The sequence below is a fragment of the Carcharodon carcharias genome, chromosome 32, assembly GCF_017639515.1.
Source record: "Carcharodon carcharias isolate sCarCar2 chromosome 32, sCarCar2.pri, whole genome shotgun sequence".
Lineage (NCBI taxonomy): Eukaryota > Metazoa > Chordata > Chondrichthyes > Lamniformes > Lamnidae > Carcharodon > Carcharodon carcharias.
Window position 1 is genome coordinate 19,602,341 of NC_054498.1, and position 15,075 is coordinate 19,617,415.

Consider the following 15,075-nt stretch of genomic DNA (forward strand, 5'->3'; position numbering starts at 1 on the left):
ATACATTGACTCATTCAATGGGGGAGGGGGCTGGTGCCTGTGTGGCATTGAGGGAAGTTGTTGGTGCAGGTGGGAAAGAGTGTAGTTCACTAGCACGCAGGAGTCTAGGTTCCCCGTACAATCGTACCTCCATGGTGGTGAATTTTGAACCTGATAGGTTCCCTGCAGGGAAGTGTCTCAATCTCTGGTGATAGACTGTCCACCAATATCCATTACAAACCCACCGACTCCCACAGCTACCTCGACTACAGCTCCTCACACCCCGCTTCCTGTAAGGACTCCATTCCATTCTCTCAGTTCCTTCGCCTCCGTCGCATCTGTTCCGATGATGCCACCTTCAAAAACAGTTCCTCTGACATGTCCTCCTTCTTCCTTAACCGAGGTTTTCCACCCACGGTCGTTGACAGGGCCCTCAACCGTGTCCGGCCCATCTCCCGTGCATCCGCCCTCACGCCTTCTCCTCCCTCCCAGAAACATGATAGGGTCCCCCTTGTCCTCACTTATCACCCCACCAGCCTCCGCATTCCCCTTGTCCTCACTTATCACCCCACCAGCCTCCGCATTCAAAGGATCATCCTCCGCCATTTCCGCCAACTCCAGCATGATGCCACCACCAAACACATCTTCCCTTCACCCCACTATCGGCATTCCGTAGGGATCGCTCCCTCCGGGACACCCTGGTCCACTCCTCCATCACCCCCTCCTCCTCAACCCCCTCTTATGGCACCACCCCATGCCCACGCAAAAGATGCAACACCCGCCCCTTCACTTCCTCTCTCCTCACCGTCCAAGGGCCCAAACACTCCTTTCAAGTGAAGCAGCATTTCACTTGCATTTCCCCCAACTTAGTCTACTGCATTCGTTGCTCCCAATGTGGTCTCCTCTACATTGGAGAGACCAAACGTAAACTGGGCAACCGCTTTGCAGAACACCTGCGGTCTGTCCGCAAGAATGACCCAAACCTCCCTGTCGCTTGCCATTTTAACACTCCACCCTGCTCTCTTGCCCACATGTCTGTCCTTGGCTTGCTGCATTGTTTCAGTGAAGCCCAACGCAAACTGGAGGAACAACACCTCATCTTCCGACTAGGCACTTTACAGCCTTCCGGACTGAATATTGAATTCAACAACTTTAGGTCGCGAGCTCCCTACCCCATCCCCACCCCCTTTCTGTTTCCCCCTTCCTTTTTTTTTTGCAATAAATTATATAGATTTTTCTTTTCCCACCTATTTCCATTATTTTTAAATATCTTAAAATCTTTTATGCTCTCCCCACCCCCACAAGAGCTATACCTTGAATGCCCTACCATCCATTCTTAATTAGCACATTCGTTTAGATAATATCACCAACTTTAACACCTATGTGTTCTTTTGTTCTATTGTTGTTGACATCTTTTGATGATCTGCTTCTATCACTGCTTGTTTGTCCCTACAACCACACCCCCCCCTCCAATTCTTTCTCTCTCTCTCTCCGCCGCCCCCCCCCACACCTTAAACCAGCTTATATTTCAACTCTTTCTTGGACTCGAACTCAAGTTCTGTCGAAGGGTCATGAGGACTCGAAACGTCAACTCTTTTCTTCTCCGCCGATGCTGCCAGACCTGCTGAGTTTTTCCAGGTAATTCTGTTTTTGTTTTGGATTTCCAGCATCTGCAGTTTTTTTGTTTTTATTTTGGCTTCTAAACAGCTGGGCAGCTTTTCAGAGGAGGCCATGGGAACTAGTTTCCAACCCCCGCGGTGAGGTGTTTTTTGGGGGGGGGTAGGTGGTGCTGAGAGGGAGCAATCCTGCTCCTCCTAGCCCACAAGCTGGCTGGGGAGGGGCTTGCCTTTTCCCCCCAAGGCTGTCCTTGCCTTGCTACACCTACAGGCTTTCCCAAGGCCTGAGAAACCTGCAGGGCCACAGTTAAAACACCAAATCCCTTCCTGGGAGCGGATTGGCAGCACCACCCCTCACACAGAAGGAAAAAACAGTTCAGACCAGTATTCTTGTTTCCCAGTGTTTACTGGTGTTCCATTTTAAGGTATACAGGACCATATCGGACCCGTACTCTCATTTCCCAGTGTTTACTGTCTTTCCCTTCTGGGCCCCCACTCCTTGTCCTTCCTCAGTGAAACCCGGAAGTCAGCCGGTTGGAAACGGCTCCCAGTGCGCTGGGAATTTTTGCCCTTTTGACCTCCATGAGTTAAAACTCCCCCACGAATATTTTATTCAACCTTATCGTTCTAATCTGGAATGTACAGGACAGGAAAAAGCAGCTCAAACATTCAACCCCATCAATCTTAGCCCTGGGCACACGCTACCTATTAACATTCCTCAGGTGACGCTTGTTTTCCTTTGTCGCCATGTGAGGTTTTCTTTCCTCTTTATCCTCAGACTTCAGTTCGTCAAAATCAGTAACCATCGATTTCCTTCTCTTTATTTCCTTTCCTAACATTATTGTAGAATCTGCACAGAAGGAGGCCAAGCACAATTTTAAACAAACCAAATTAAATCCGTTCCCCTGCTTTTCCCTCAAAGTCCTTCAATTATCTTAAATTGAACTATGAACTTACTGGAACAAATGGACTGCCACAGTTTGGGCCTTTTATACCCCAGTGCTTCTGTCCAACTTTCATGGCAGTTCCCATAGGGAGACGAGTGTTTTGCCTGCTGGCTAGAAGGCGGTCGGTAAACCCATGACACCTTCTTTCAGGAAGGCATTAACCACTGGCGCTATGTCCCAGTTGTGAAGAAAGCAATAAAACAAAGAGCAACCCTCCATCCCTCACCCACTCCCCCATGACGCCCATGCCATTTCATGCACGCAACCAATCAGATACTTAAGCAGCCAGCACCAGCCTTCCCTGGGAACAAGGACCCTGACGGCTAAATCCCACCCTCATCCCCTACCTACCAAGGCATCCGAAGTGATGCTAGGAGAGGTGGTAGCTGCCTGCAATGCTGGGTCGCTCAATCTGGCACTGAGCGCTTTTGAACAAGTACTACTGGATACCTGCCCCCCTCCGCCAGCAACCACACCCCCCAACCTCCTGGCGGCATGTCAAAAAATTTAAAGACCAGGAGATTTAAATGCCTTGACAGTTCCAATCAGCTTGATAGTTCCAATACGTTTATCCAGTTTTTAGGCACATTCAAACCTACTTTTAACAATCCCAAAGAGCATGTGAACTCTCCCAAAGATGTCCCTGGACCACCAAAAGAACCCTATTGACAGCTTTAGGCCTTCTCCTGAAAGGTCTAAAACCCACACATTGTGTTTTGGACAACCCAGTTACAAAATAAATGGATCTTTTGAAGACAGATAACATGAGCAGGCACCTCCCTGATCCACAGGTGTGCAAAGTACAACCCACCCCTGTCTCCCCCCCCACCAACCCCCCCACCTCTGTTACAAAAGTGGATGCCAGTTCTGGAATCGGGTCTCCAGCACCATTTTGGCCAAGGTAGAGACCATCTCTGTCTTGACGAAAATTCAGGCCTCAGGGATCTGATTTGCAGCAGAACTCTTGAATGAAACAGTTAGGTTTGACTGGTTACATCTGCAAAATAAGACAATGCAAATTCCAGTTCACTATCTGAGTTCAAATACTGTTCGCAGAGTGAAAGTTTAGCACCATAGCTGCAAGTTATGCTTTGGGGCTTATTTTAAATAAAAGCAAAACATTGTGGATGCCAGAAATCTGAAATAAAAACAGATGAAAGGTCACCGACCTGAAATGTTAATTCTGTGTCTCTCTTCAGATGCTACCAGACCAGCTGAGTATTTCCAGCAATGTTTTATTTAGATTTCTTTTATATTACCAACAGATGATAATGCTTGAAAACTGCTCTTGCTTACACACATTTTCCCTAATGTAATTGCAACCCCATAATAAATTCTCCCCATAGCTTCAAGGACAATTTACTATTCAGAGGGTTTAGAATAATCTGTTTGTTAATCAACATTAACATTTGAAATAGATTTTTTCACTGACCAAAGCAATGTTTGACCTGAACAAAGGCTACCTCACATATATGGGCCAAGATCTTCATGCGGGTTCTGGAAAATACAACCTGTGCACCTCTGCACCTTCGAAAATAGACACCTGAATCATGTGTGACCTTGCCCGGGGATTTTTGTGTTTTTACACAAGGGTAACGTTCGCGGTACATTTTGCAAGCATCATGGAGTACGTGAATTGTGGATGCGGAAGTGGGCCTGTTAGAAGGCCCTCCTCGGCTCTCCAATACAGCGTTCAGCTCCTACCATTGTTTAAAGGCTCCATAAACCTCACACCCGCATACCCACTCCCCATGCCACCTCATGTCCCATCAGATATCCCATGCCACTTCCATGCCCCTGCCCCCCCCCCTCTCCCCCCCCCCCCATGTACCCTCCATAGCCACTCACCCAGTATTCACTACCTACAGTCCTCAGGAGCTATGCAAAAGCAATGGGAATTATTTTCAAATCATTGTAAAAAAAAAAATTAAATCTCTAACAATTCAACAAAATTCTTCATTCAAACTGACTATCATTGTTACTGGGTACTGGGGGGTGGGGGGGGGTGAAAAATGACTCCAGTTCAAAAAAAAGTTGTAATCCTTTAAGTGTCTATTAGGTTTGTAAGCAAACAAGAAATCACATTAAAGGCATATTCTGTTATTATAGCCTCTTAAAACTTTCCATTGTTTTTGGATCAATAGACCAACTGCTGAGCTGAAGCCATTATCAACTTTTGAAACCTAGCTAAGTATTCAAAATGGCTACAGCTGTCATTAGAAAAGCTCCCAGCTACATTGCCTGAAACTGACAGAAGTAGAATGGTGTCCATTTCCATTTCAAAGCAGAGTGCCTGTCAATCAATGGAGGGAAGCAAAAGCAGAGATTTTTTTCAACTGTCAAAAGCAGGGTTGTTTTTTTAAACAGTCAGTCAATTTAAATCACAGTACAAAACATGACAGTATAGACTGACAGGATTTTATTTACATTTTAATGCATAATGGCATTTTTGACAATGGTAATGCATGACTACAATTACCCAATGCTGGTCAATGTGAGAGTCAACTTGTCTTTGCAGATCCTATAATAAATCACTGTATCGAAAATGTATTTGTGCTACAATACAGCATCTAACAGCGATATTTGAAGGAGTCAAAACATTTTACACTTTGAATGCTCCCAAACCCTCAGCAGGCTTTCCCCAGTGGTCGCAAACCCTTCAAGGAAATAATGGGCCATAGCGTGGGAAAGTGCTGGCCTGCAGAAATTAGAAGAAAATTGCGTGGCCACTTCCATTCGCCAGAGCTGCTTGGGTCCTGCAGCGACTCCTCGCAGGCCCCAGTGAAGTGTAGATCCAGCGAGTTCAAGGAGGCCGCGCCCTCTTATTTACAGCACTAGCTGCCATCAAGCAGGTCATTTTAAAGGCCAGGGAGAAGGTAAGTGTCTAAGGTAAGTGGATAGGATTTGTGGGTTGGGGGTGTACGAGGGTGGTCTGGAGGGTCCGAGGTTAGTGGAGGGAGGGGGGGTCGGGGGGGTGGGGGGTTGGTAAGGGGTTCTGAGGTCAAAGGGGGTTCCAAGGTTGGGGGGTGGGGATGGGGGTTCTGAGGTCGGCAGGTGAGTGGGGGGTGGTCCGGGGATGGGAGGACTCCTGTGGGTGGGGCATCGGTGGGGGAGTCCAGTGAGGTCAGCCTGGGCCTTTAGAATGGTTACCCAGAAGTTAGAAGAAGTTTTAATTCTTCAACATTTTCTGGGTAATTATTGGTATAACCCCTGTGGAACCATCTGAAGTTTGTGATTTAAACCACATTTTCGGATGGTTCCCAGCGCAACGCAATTGTCATTCAAACACTTACCTGGGAACTTGTCAGAGGGATTCCCCTAACACCCCCAAATCCAACATTGGGGAGCAGGGAAGTTACAGGCCAATACGTTTAGGTCTTCCAAAGCCCACAGCAGCGCATGAAAATTGTGTCTGGGAGGAAATGCAATTTTCCTGTGGCCCTCACAATGGGGACCCTGATCTCGGAAGAGATGCCTGTGCCTTTCGCACTCGAGGCCTTCCTGACCCACAAAAAGGCCACGCCAAAATGGTGCGGGGTTCGAAAAAGGTAGAGGAAAATTGCTTTCCCTGGGCGAAAAAACAAGTTCAGTGTTTCACAACCTGCTTTGTACCTCCACTGACAGAGGAAAATCTGGCCAAGGCCTCTGTGGTTCTTCATTTTGATTTTTGGTGGAGAGGAGAGCCTCTATTTCAACCAACGACCTTTAGAATACAAAACGTTTTTCTATTTTTCACATAGCTATTTGTGGGATTGTAAATATACTAAAAATCCCAACAAAGATTCACTGTAATACTGGCCTAGAGCCTGGATGAACTTTCGTAAAGATCAACTAAGGCTAAGAATTTGTGATCTAATTGTATAGCTTTGATTGAATAACACTCAGCTCCCTCAAGGATCCACAAAGTGGGTGTTCAACTAGACCTCAAGAATCACATGCTTTCAAGGTTTAATCCCTGAACATTAAATTTATTTGAGGGAGTAGTGGAGTGCCACAATTCACTCTCTTCCAGGGAGGAAGGAGGGCAAGTGGGGTGGTGGGTGTGGGGGTGGGGGGGTGGGGGGGTCAGACAGGATTTCTGCTGATAAATGTGCATTTCCATACATTGTGAATGCACATGTACCTAAGGAAGGATATACTTGCCATTGAGGGAGTGTAATGAAGGTTCACCAGACTGATCCCTGGGTTGATGGGACTGACCCATGAGGAGAGAATGAGGAGACTGGGCCTTTATTCCCTAGAGTTTACAAGAATGAGAGGTGATCTCATTGAAGCATACAAAAGTCTTACAGATCTCGATAGGGTAGATGCAGGAAGGATATTTTTCTCCTGATTGAGGTTGGGGGCGGCGGGGGGGGAGGAGGGCAGTCTTGAAAGAGGGACACACGTTGTAAATAAGGGACAGAGATGAAGAGGAATTTCTTCACTTAAGAGGGTGGTGAATCTTTGGAATTCTCTGTGGTGGCTCAGTCATTGAGTGTATTCAAGACAGAGATCAATAGGTTTCTAGATATTAAAGATATCAAGGGATATGGGAATAGTGTGGAAAAATGGCACTGAGGTAGATCAGCCTTGGTCTTATTGAATGGCAGAGCAGGCTTGAGGGGCCAAATGGCCTACTCCTGCTCCTATTTCCTATGTTCCTCCGCTTGCCCTGTGATGGCTCCCATGATTAAATAGCCAGCTAAAGGCTTGCACTTTATGGATCTGCCCATTTTGGTGAAGCTGGCCAAAGGAAGTTGGTGCCTGCCCAATCCCAGCAGCAGTCGGCAGAGGAGAGGCGGGAAAAAAATTGGGATGTGGGAGGAGGAATATCAGCTGCAATTCAGTGAATGAGCCCATTAAATACAGTAACACACAGAACCGAGTGCAAATATATCTTTAGGAACAATCATTGTATTCTCCAGTACAAAACGCTGTGCTTTCAAAACATTTAATAGCTAGTTAATGAGCTGGAATAAGGACTACTTACATTTTGAACTATTTATCTCCCTTTTTTTTTTAAAAGTGATATTGCCCAAAATCTCAGCCTATGATAAAACCTGCAACAGAAATAAAATAGCAACCAGTTCTGTGGCTTCACATTAGGGGCTATCAAATCTTACAGAGGGAGGCTATTCGGTCCACTGTACCTGTGCCAGCTCTTTGACAGACCTACCAAAACAGTCCTATTCCCCTGCTTCTTCCCCATCATGCTGCAGATTTTTCCCTATCAAGTCCCTATCCAATTCCCTTTTGAAATTTCTATGGAATCCACTTCCATTGCCCTTATGACAGTGCAGCCCCCCCTCCCCTTTTTTAAACCTTCTTTCTTTTGGAGTGGGGGGGGAGGTAAATGTCCATTTTTACTTCTAAAAAGTGACTTCTGCCCACAGAGTGAACTTTAGGAGTGCAGCAAGTAAAATTAAAATCAGATTTTGTTGGTGGGAACAACTTTGCTGATAATGCGTCTTCTGTAAATGTTAAACAGCTACTTAAATCGCAATGTGGCTGGAAGTCTGATAACTAGATTGGATGAACTTTTATCACTGGTATCACTGTTGCCTCAGAGCTAGATCCAGAGACTTGACCACATAGCCTTGGCTGACACTCCAATGCTGCATTGTCAGAAGTGCCATTTCAGTGTTAACCTGAAGGCCCATCTGCAGGCTCTCAGTTTAATTTATCACTTGAAAGGTGTAGATAAAATATCCTGGGGCATTATTCAAAGAGCAGGGAAGTCTGCTTGGTGTTTAGCCAAGGTTTCTCTCTTAGTTAACAGCACCAAAATCAATTTAGCACATGGCTCTGAAACTCTGTCGTGTTTAAACTGGCAGCTGCAATACGACGGTGACCACACTTCAAAAATACTTCATCGGCTGTCAAGCACTTTGAGATATCCTGAGACTATGAAAGGTGCTATGTTAATGCAAGTTCCCTCTGCCTAAAAAATGAGAACACTCCAATTCATTCAAGTTTGCTGTTTCTGATCCTTTTCAACAGCAATGCCCTTTTTCAAAAAAGAAACTGTAAACCATTCTAACCAGAAATTGAACAGGGCCTAAGACTGAATGAAGCTTTAATTGTTTTATTGGCATATTGTGCAAGCAATTAAAAACTTTTATCACTTAGCCTGTTCATTTGACATCATTAGATGTGGAGAGCTGATTTTGACTTTATGGTGAAATCCCAAATTAGATGTCAGTGTTTTATTAATTACATTAAGGTGTAATGGCAATTACATTAAGTTTTAATGGAAATTACATTGTTAAACAGGTGATGTACAACTATAAATGGGGATAGCTGGGACACTGTTAGGGGGTTGTGGTGGGACGGGACTGGACTGGACTGGACTGGACTAGTGTTAACTATGAACAAAGTCAAAAAATTCTCTCCAGCAAAGAAAGCAGCTGTGTCTTAGCTTTAACTTCACCAACTGGCGTGAATCCAATTAATATTAGATAGACTGAGAACTAGTTCAGGGACAGAAATAACAAAGTGGTGATAAATAAATAAGACTGTCGTCTAGTGGGGAAGTGGAGATTGGCTAGTTAAGGGAATCTGTTGTATCTCACTTGATGTTTACACTATTAGATGACAGATGTTAGTTTCTTGTATTTTGTAGATTCCCCATTATATTACTCACAGTAAACTGAAGGAAACAATATTTTATAATGAGAGAGATGTTGTACCATGGAAATATTATATAATATTGATGAAGCACTGTATCACCGCTCATGAATAAAAACACTATTGTCTGCCTGCTTCTGTAACTCTTTGCTCTTTAATTATTTTGGTCTATCTCTAACTATCCATTTTCTTTTGCGCATCTCCCTCTCCCTCTCTCTGTATAACCTCTCACTCATCTGTCAAATTTGCATTTCATCTACTCTAGTGTCAGCCATGGCTCAGTTGGCAGCTCTCTCGCCTAAGTCAGAAGGTGCTGGGTTCAAGTCCCACACCTGGAATTGAGCAGAAAAGTCAAGGCCGAGACCCAAGTGCAGTACTGAGGGAGGGCTGCACAGTCAAAGGTACCATCTTCCAGGTGAGATATTAAACCGAGTCTTAACTCTCAAGTGGATGTAAATGATTCCATGGCACTATTTCAAAGAAGACCAGGGGAGTTATCCCCGGTGACCTGTCCAATGTTTATCCCTCAATCAATATCAGTGATATGGACTATCTGTTTTTTTACCACATTGCTGTCTGTGGGGACTAGCTGTGCACATATTGGTGGATGCATTTCTTACAACAGTGGCTACACTTCATTGTCTGAGGTTTCCTGTGATCATGAAAGACACTTAATAAATGCAAATCCTTCTTTCCTTAACTCTTTGCATTTGTGTTTCCTCCCCTTCTGTTTGATTCACACATCTGGATGGCGGGGTAGGCCAAGGGGGTCAATAGCTTCTGTCACTCAGCTCTCTGTTTCTCTACCTCAGGGGCTGGATTGTATAACGCTAATCACATTTGCGGTAGGGAACAAGTGTCAGGAAAAGTCATCGAGAACGGATGTGGGAGATGAGAATGCAGCTCTGATTGCTACAGTGCCTGCACGCTGTCAGCATTCACCATCATTGGTGTGGTCAGCCTGCATTACAATTGTATTAGGTAGGAACATAGGCCAGGAGAAAACATAGAAAATGTAAATCCCATGGGTCTCCTCTGGGCATTGAATGTCTGATGCGCACCTCAAAGCTATTTTCCCGCCTTATATCCAGCTTCCTCAATACTGTCACCTAAAAAAATATTGATCTTAGTCAATTGTTCCCCAGTATCCTCGGACTTTGGGGTCAGAGGTTCACCCTTTATGTGGAAAGAGTGCTTCCTGATTTTGCTTAGGAGCAGCCTTGCTCTAATTTTAAGGCTATGTTCTCAATTCTTACACCATAGGAAATCCCTGCACCAACTCTGTCAAATCCTCCTAACATTTTAAACACCTTGACCAAGTCAAATCATGACTGATGCCTGGATGGGGCAAAGTGCGCAAGGATGTAAGGGATAAGCAGCTGGGTGAAGTATGAGTCAAGGTAATGGGAGGCTGTAAGCTTTACAGCAACAGCGATTACCATTACGGAATCCCATTATCAACATGCTAAGGGTTACCATTGGGCAGAACTGAATTGGACCAGCCATATAAATACTGTGGCTACAAGTGCAGGCCAAAGGCTAGGAATTCTGCAGCGAGTAACTCACCTCCTGACTCTCCAAAGCCTGTCCACCAACTACAAGGCAAAAGTTAGGAATGTGATGGAATACTCTTCACTTGCTGGGATGAGTGCAGCTCCAACAACACTCAAGAAACTCGATGCCACCCAGGACAAAGCAGCCCGCTTGACTGGCACCCCATCCACCACCTTAAACATTCACTCCCTCCACTAGCTTTATATTAGAGACAGATGCCTTTATGTTGATTCAGTTGGTCGCTGCATTTCATTAGCATGGACAGAAATAATTCTCAACATTAAAGGGTTTCTGTTTCAGCAACTCATTGTTCAGGGCAATTAATACTATCCTTCCTGTTCTGACTTTCTTTATCCCACCAACAGAAAAGGAAATCCTTTTTACTCACAGTTCCAGAATGAGGACAACATCTGTTTTATTCTCATAGACATCGTGTAAGGTGATAATATTTGAGTGCTGGATCTGTTGTAGGATGTTCACCTCCCGTTCAATTTCCTCACGTCTCACTCCCCTTCGACTGGCTCGAACTTGCCGCTTCTTAATAAACTTTGCTGCATATTGAATCCCAGTGCTTCTCTCGCAGCATTTCTTCACGATAGCAAACTGGCCACTGCAGTGTTGCAAAAGAAAATATAGTTAGGAAAAGCAATCTGGTCAGGTGTCGAAAGACGTCAATTTTCAGATGAAACCATATGTAAAAAGAACAGGAAATTCTCATGGACCCACGGGCCAACATTCCTCCCTCAACAAACACCATGGGGCCAGAATATCGAGGTTGGCAAGCTAGGGACGGGGCCTGCCACATAAAATCCTGGGGCCGAACTCCCGACGTCATTTTAATTTTCAGGTCGGCGGGAGCCCAACCAAATCAGCTGTGAACCCGCCGACCTGTCAATGGTCAATTGAGGCCATTTAAAAACTAATTCAACCAGTTAAAGGACCTGCCCGTCCAACCTTAAAAGGTTGGCGGGCAGGCCGGGAGCTCTGGCGGGCTTCAGAAAAAGCGTGATGCCTCATCCACGGGCGGGATGAGGTTTCGTATAGGTTTTTAAAAATTTAATAAAAGCTTAATTAAAAGTGATGGGCATGTCCCATCTCATGTGACAGTATCACATGAGGGGACATGTCAGGGGAATTTTATTTCTGTACATTTACCATTTTCAAATTTGGCACCAATCTCCCTGAGGCAGCACTTAGCCTCAGGGAGATGAGGGCGCTCTTTCGCGCGCATGCATAAAATGGTGGCACGCCACCGATCGGGGGTGGGGTGTTGATTGGAGGCGCGCCCGCTCCTGAACTTCACCCCCTGGATGGGGGGGGAAAATTCTGCCCCATAAAATAAATTGACCATAGGAATTGCAAAAAAAGACTGAGTACTATCTCATTTATCTTCAACCATCTTGGTAATCACGTGAGACAATATTTTATTCTTAGAGATAAAAACAAAAAACTGCGGATGCTGGAAATCCAAAACAAAAACAGAATTACCTGGAAAAACTCAGCAGGTCTGGCAGCATCGGCGGAGAAGAGTTGACGTTTCAAGTCCTCATGACCCTTATTCTTTCATGGGATGTGGGCATCACAGGCAAGGCCAGCATTTGTTGCCCATCCTTAACTGCCCTCGAACTGAGCGGCTTGCTAGGCCATTTCAGAGGGCAGTTAAGATTCAACCACATTGCTGTGGGTCTGGAGTCACATGTAGGCCAGACCAGGTAAGGATGTCAGGTTTCCTTCCCTCAAGGTTATTAGTAAAACAGAAGGGTTTTTCTGACAACTGGTGATAACTTTCATGGTCATCATTACTGAGTCTAGCTTTACATAATAATGAGTTGCTTGTGCTATTCCAGAAAAACAGCCAGTGAAGGATAGAACTGGAACCTAATCCATACACATTTTATACATTTTTATTTAAGGAGACACACATTACAAACATGCACCACCAAGCCCAAAAGCCACAGTGTCAGTCTGCTCCTATACATAAGGAGCACAAGTGAATCCCCAGTTAATGTGCACTGTCTGAATATAATTGAACATTCAATTAATATATAATTAACTAAAAGCAGATGACTGTGGATGTTGGAGATCTGAAATAAAAACAAAGTGCTGGAAAAACTCAGCTGGTCTGGCTGCCTCTGCAGAGAGAAAAACAGAGTTAATGTTCTTGGGTCATAATGGACTGGAAACGTTAACTCTGTTTCTCTCTCTGCAGAGGCAGCTGGGATTTTCCAGCACTTTCTGTTTGAATTTAATACACAAATTAACATTGTTGGGTAATGACGCCAATCCATTTCTACCCATTATTCTACAACAGACCCAGGTACAAGATGAGGAAATGGTGAAGAGCTTTGGGAACCATAGGTCCAAAGTCACATTTTTCATCCCAAGCCACGCTACACTTACCACAAGTCATGACTCAAATTACTCATCCACTGGGTCCCAAAATGTCATTGGACTTGAGTTTGTGGCTGCTATGATTGTTTAATTGTACAAATACAAGTTCTTTCTTACACACAGTTTACATTTGTTCCAATGCACCAAAGTGTTGTTTTTAAAATAAGAATGAAATACATATTCCTTCAGGGATATAACGCATTACTAAAAAAGAAATTGTAGGAAGAAACTAAAATGGAAAGAAGATTCCATTGCTAACACAAATCAGTATTTAAAGGGATTATAGATTTCGAGAATTTCTCAAAGATTAAACATTGGTGTGGTCTATGCACCACAACCAGGTGATTAATGCTTTGTTACTGAAGTAAACATCGCACTTTCACTCCTGCCTTCCACCCTATCACTTAGGTTCCTTTCCTGCCCCAATTTCCTTGGCTCTGTACTTGCTTAAAAGCTGTTCATCTCTAACACCCTGATGAAAGGTCATCAAGCCAAACCATTAACTCTGCTTAGGCAGAAAGAAACAGAGTGTAAAAGAAGTATATCATCCAAATGGTGAGAGATTACAGAGCTCTGAGGTGCAGAGGAATCTGGGTGTAGTAGTGCATGGATCACAAGAGGTTAGTACACAGGTGCAGCAAGTCATGAGCAAAGCTAATAGAATGCTATCGTTTATTGCGAGGGGAATTAAATATAAGAGTAGGCAGGTTATGCTTCAGTTATACAGGGCATAGGTGAGACCACACCTGGAGTATTGTGTTTCTTTATTTAAGGTGAAAGTTGTAAATGCATTGGAAGCAGTTCAGAGAAGGTTTACTCGATTAATACCTGGAATGGGCGGGTTGTCTTATGAGGAAAGGCTGGGCAAGTTAGGCTTGTATCCACCGGAGTTTAGAAGAGTAACAGGCGACTTGATTGAAACATAAAATTCTGGAGGATGGGTGTGGAAAGGATGTTTCCTCTTGTGGGAGAATCCAGAACTAGGCGGGTTCACTGTTTAAAAATAAGGGGTCACCCACTTAAGACAGAGATGAGGAAAGATTATTTCTCTCAAGGTGGCTGGGAGACACGGAATTCTCTTCCTCAAAAGGTGGTCAAGGCAGAGTCTTTGAATATCTCTGATGCAGAAGTAGACAGAGTCGTGATAGGCACGGGGGTGAACGGTTATCAGGGGGCAAGCAGGAAAGTGAAGTTGAGGTTAAAATTAGGACAGCCATGATCTTACTGAATGGCGGAGCAGGCTCGAGGAGCCGAATGGTCCACTCCTACTCCTAATTTGTATGTTCGCATGTTTCCACTATTTTCCATTTTTATCATAATTTTAAGGATGTTTGTTCAAGGAACCCCTATGGTTCTGTAATTTCCCCTTGTTTTTATCTGGAGAATTTAAAAGGTTGACCAATAGCATTGTGTGAGCCAAAGAAAATGCTGAAAAGTTGCACAATTCTGCAAAGAAATACTGACTTGCTGGTAATGTCTTGTAGATAATATGAACAACGATGTAAAGTTAGTTCCTTAATTGCTCACTCCCGTTGCAGTTCAAATCAACAGTGTCACTCATTTTGATCAACAACATGGCTTGTCTGGTGGGGGACCAAAAGGTTCAGTTCCTGTCTATTAAACAAGGAAATGGTGTACAGCCTGGGAACTGATGAAACCAATTATATTTTAAAACTCTTCTTCTATTCATTCTTTAATAAAGGAGAGCAAATTTCATCGGCGTTCAATGTAGTGTTTTTGTACCGGGCACGAGCAGAATAATTAAAAGAGCAAACTATCAGACTCCCAGAGCATCAGGAAGGAAAATGGTCCCAAATGAAGCTTTGTATGTGATTAGTGGTCTGCAGTTTGACAGAGTGCACTTCGTCTTCAGGTCTTAAGCTAACTACTGACCACTAAATCCCCACTCATTAGTGTTGATGGAACCCAGTGAACTTACTCCCTTGTTGTACGTTCTGAACCAGTCTGGAGGCTTCATC

General features: G+C 44.3%; 1 protein-coding gene across 2 annotated transcripts in view; it reads right to left on the reverse strand.

The window, feature by feature from the left end:
• dapk2b (death-associated protein kinase 2b) overlaps window positions 1-15,075 on the reverse strand; it is a 154,450-nt gene that overhangs the window by 59,405 nt on the left and 79,970 nt on the right. For both annotated transcript variants that reach the window (XM_041178538.1, XM_041178537.1), the window contains exon 3: window positions 11,094-11,315. In XM_041178538.1, coding sequence (XP_041034472.1) covers window positions 11,094-11,315 — 222 coding nt within the window. The remainder of the gene's footprint in view (window positions 1-11,093; window positions 11,316-15,075) is intronic.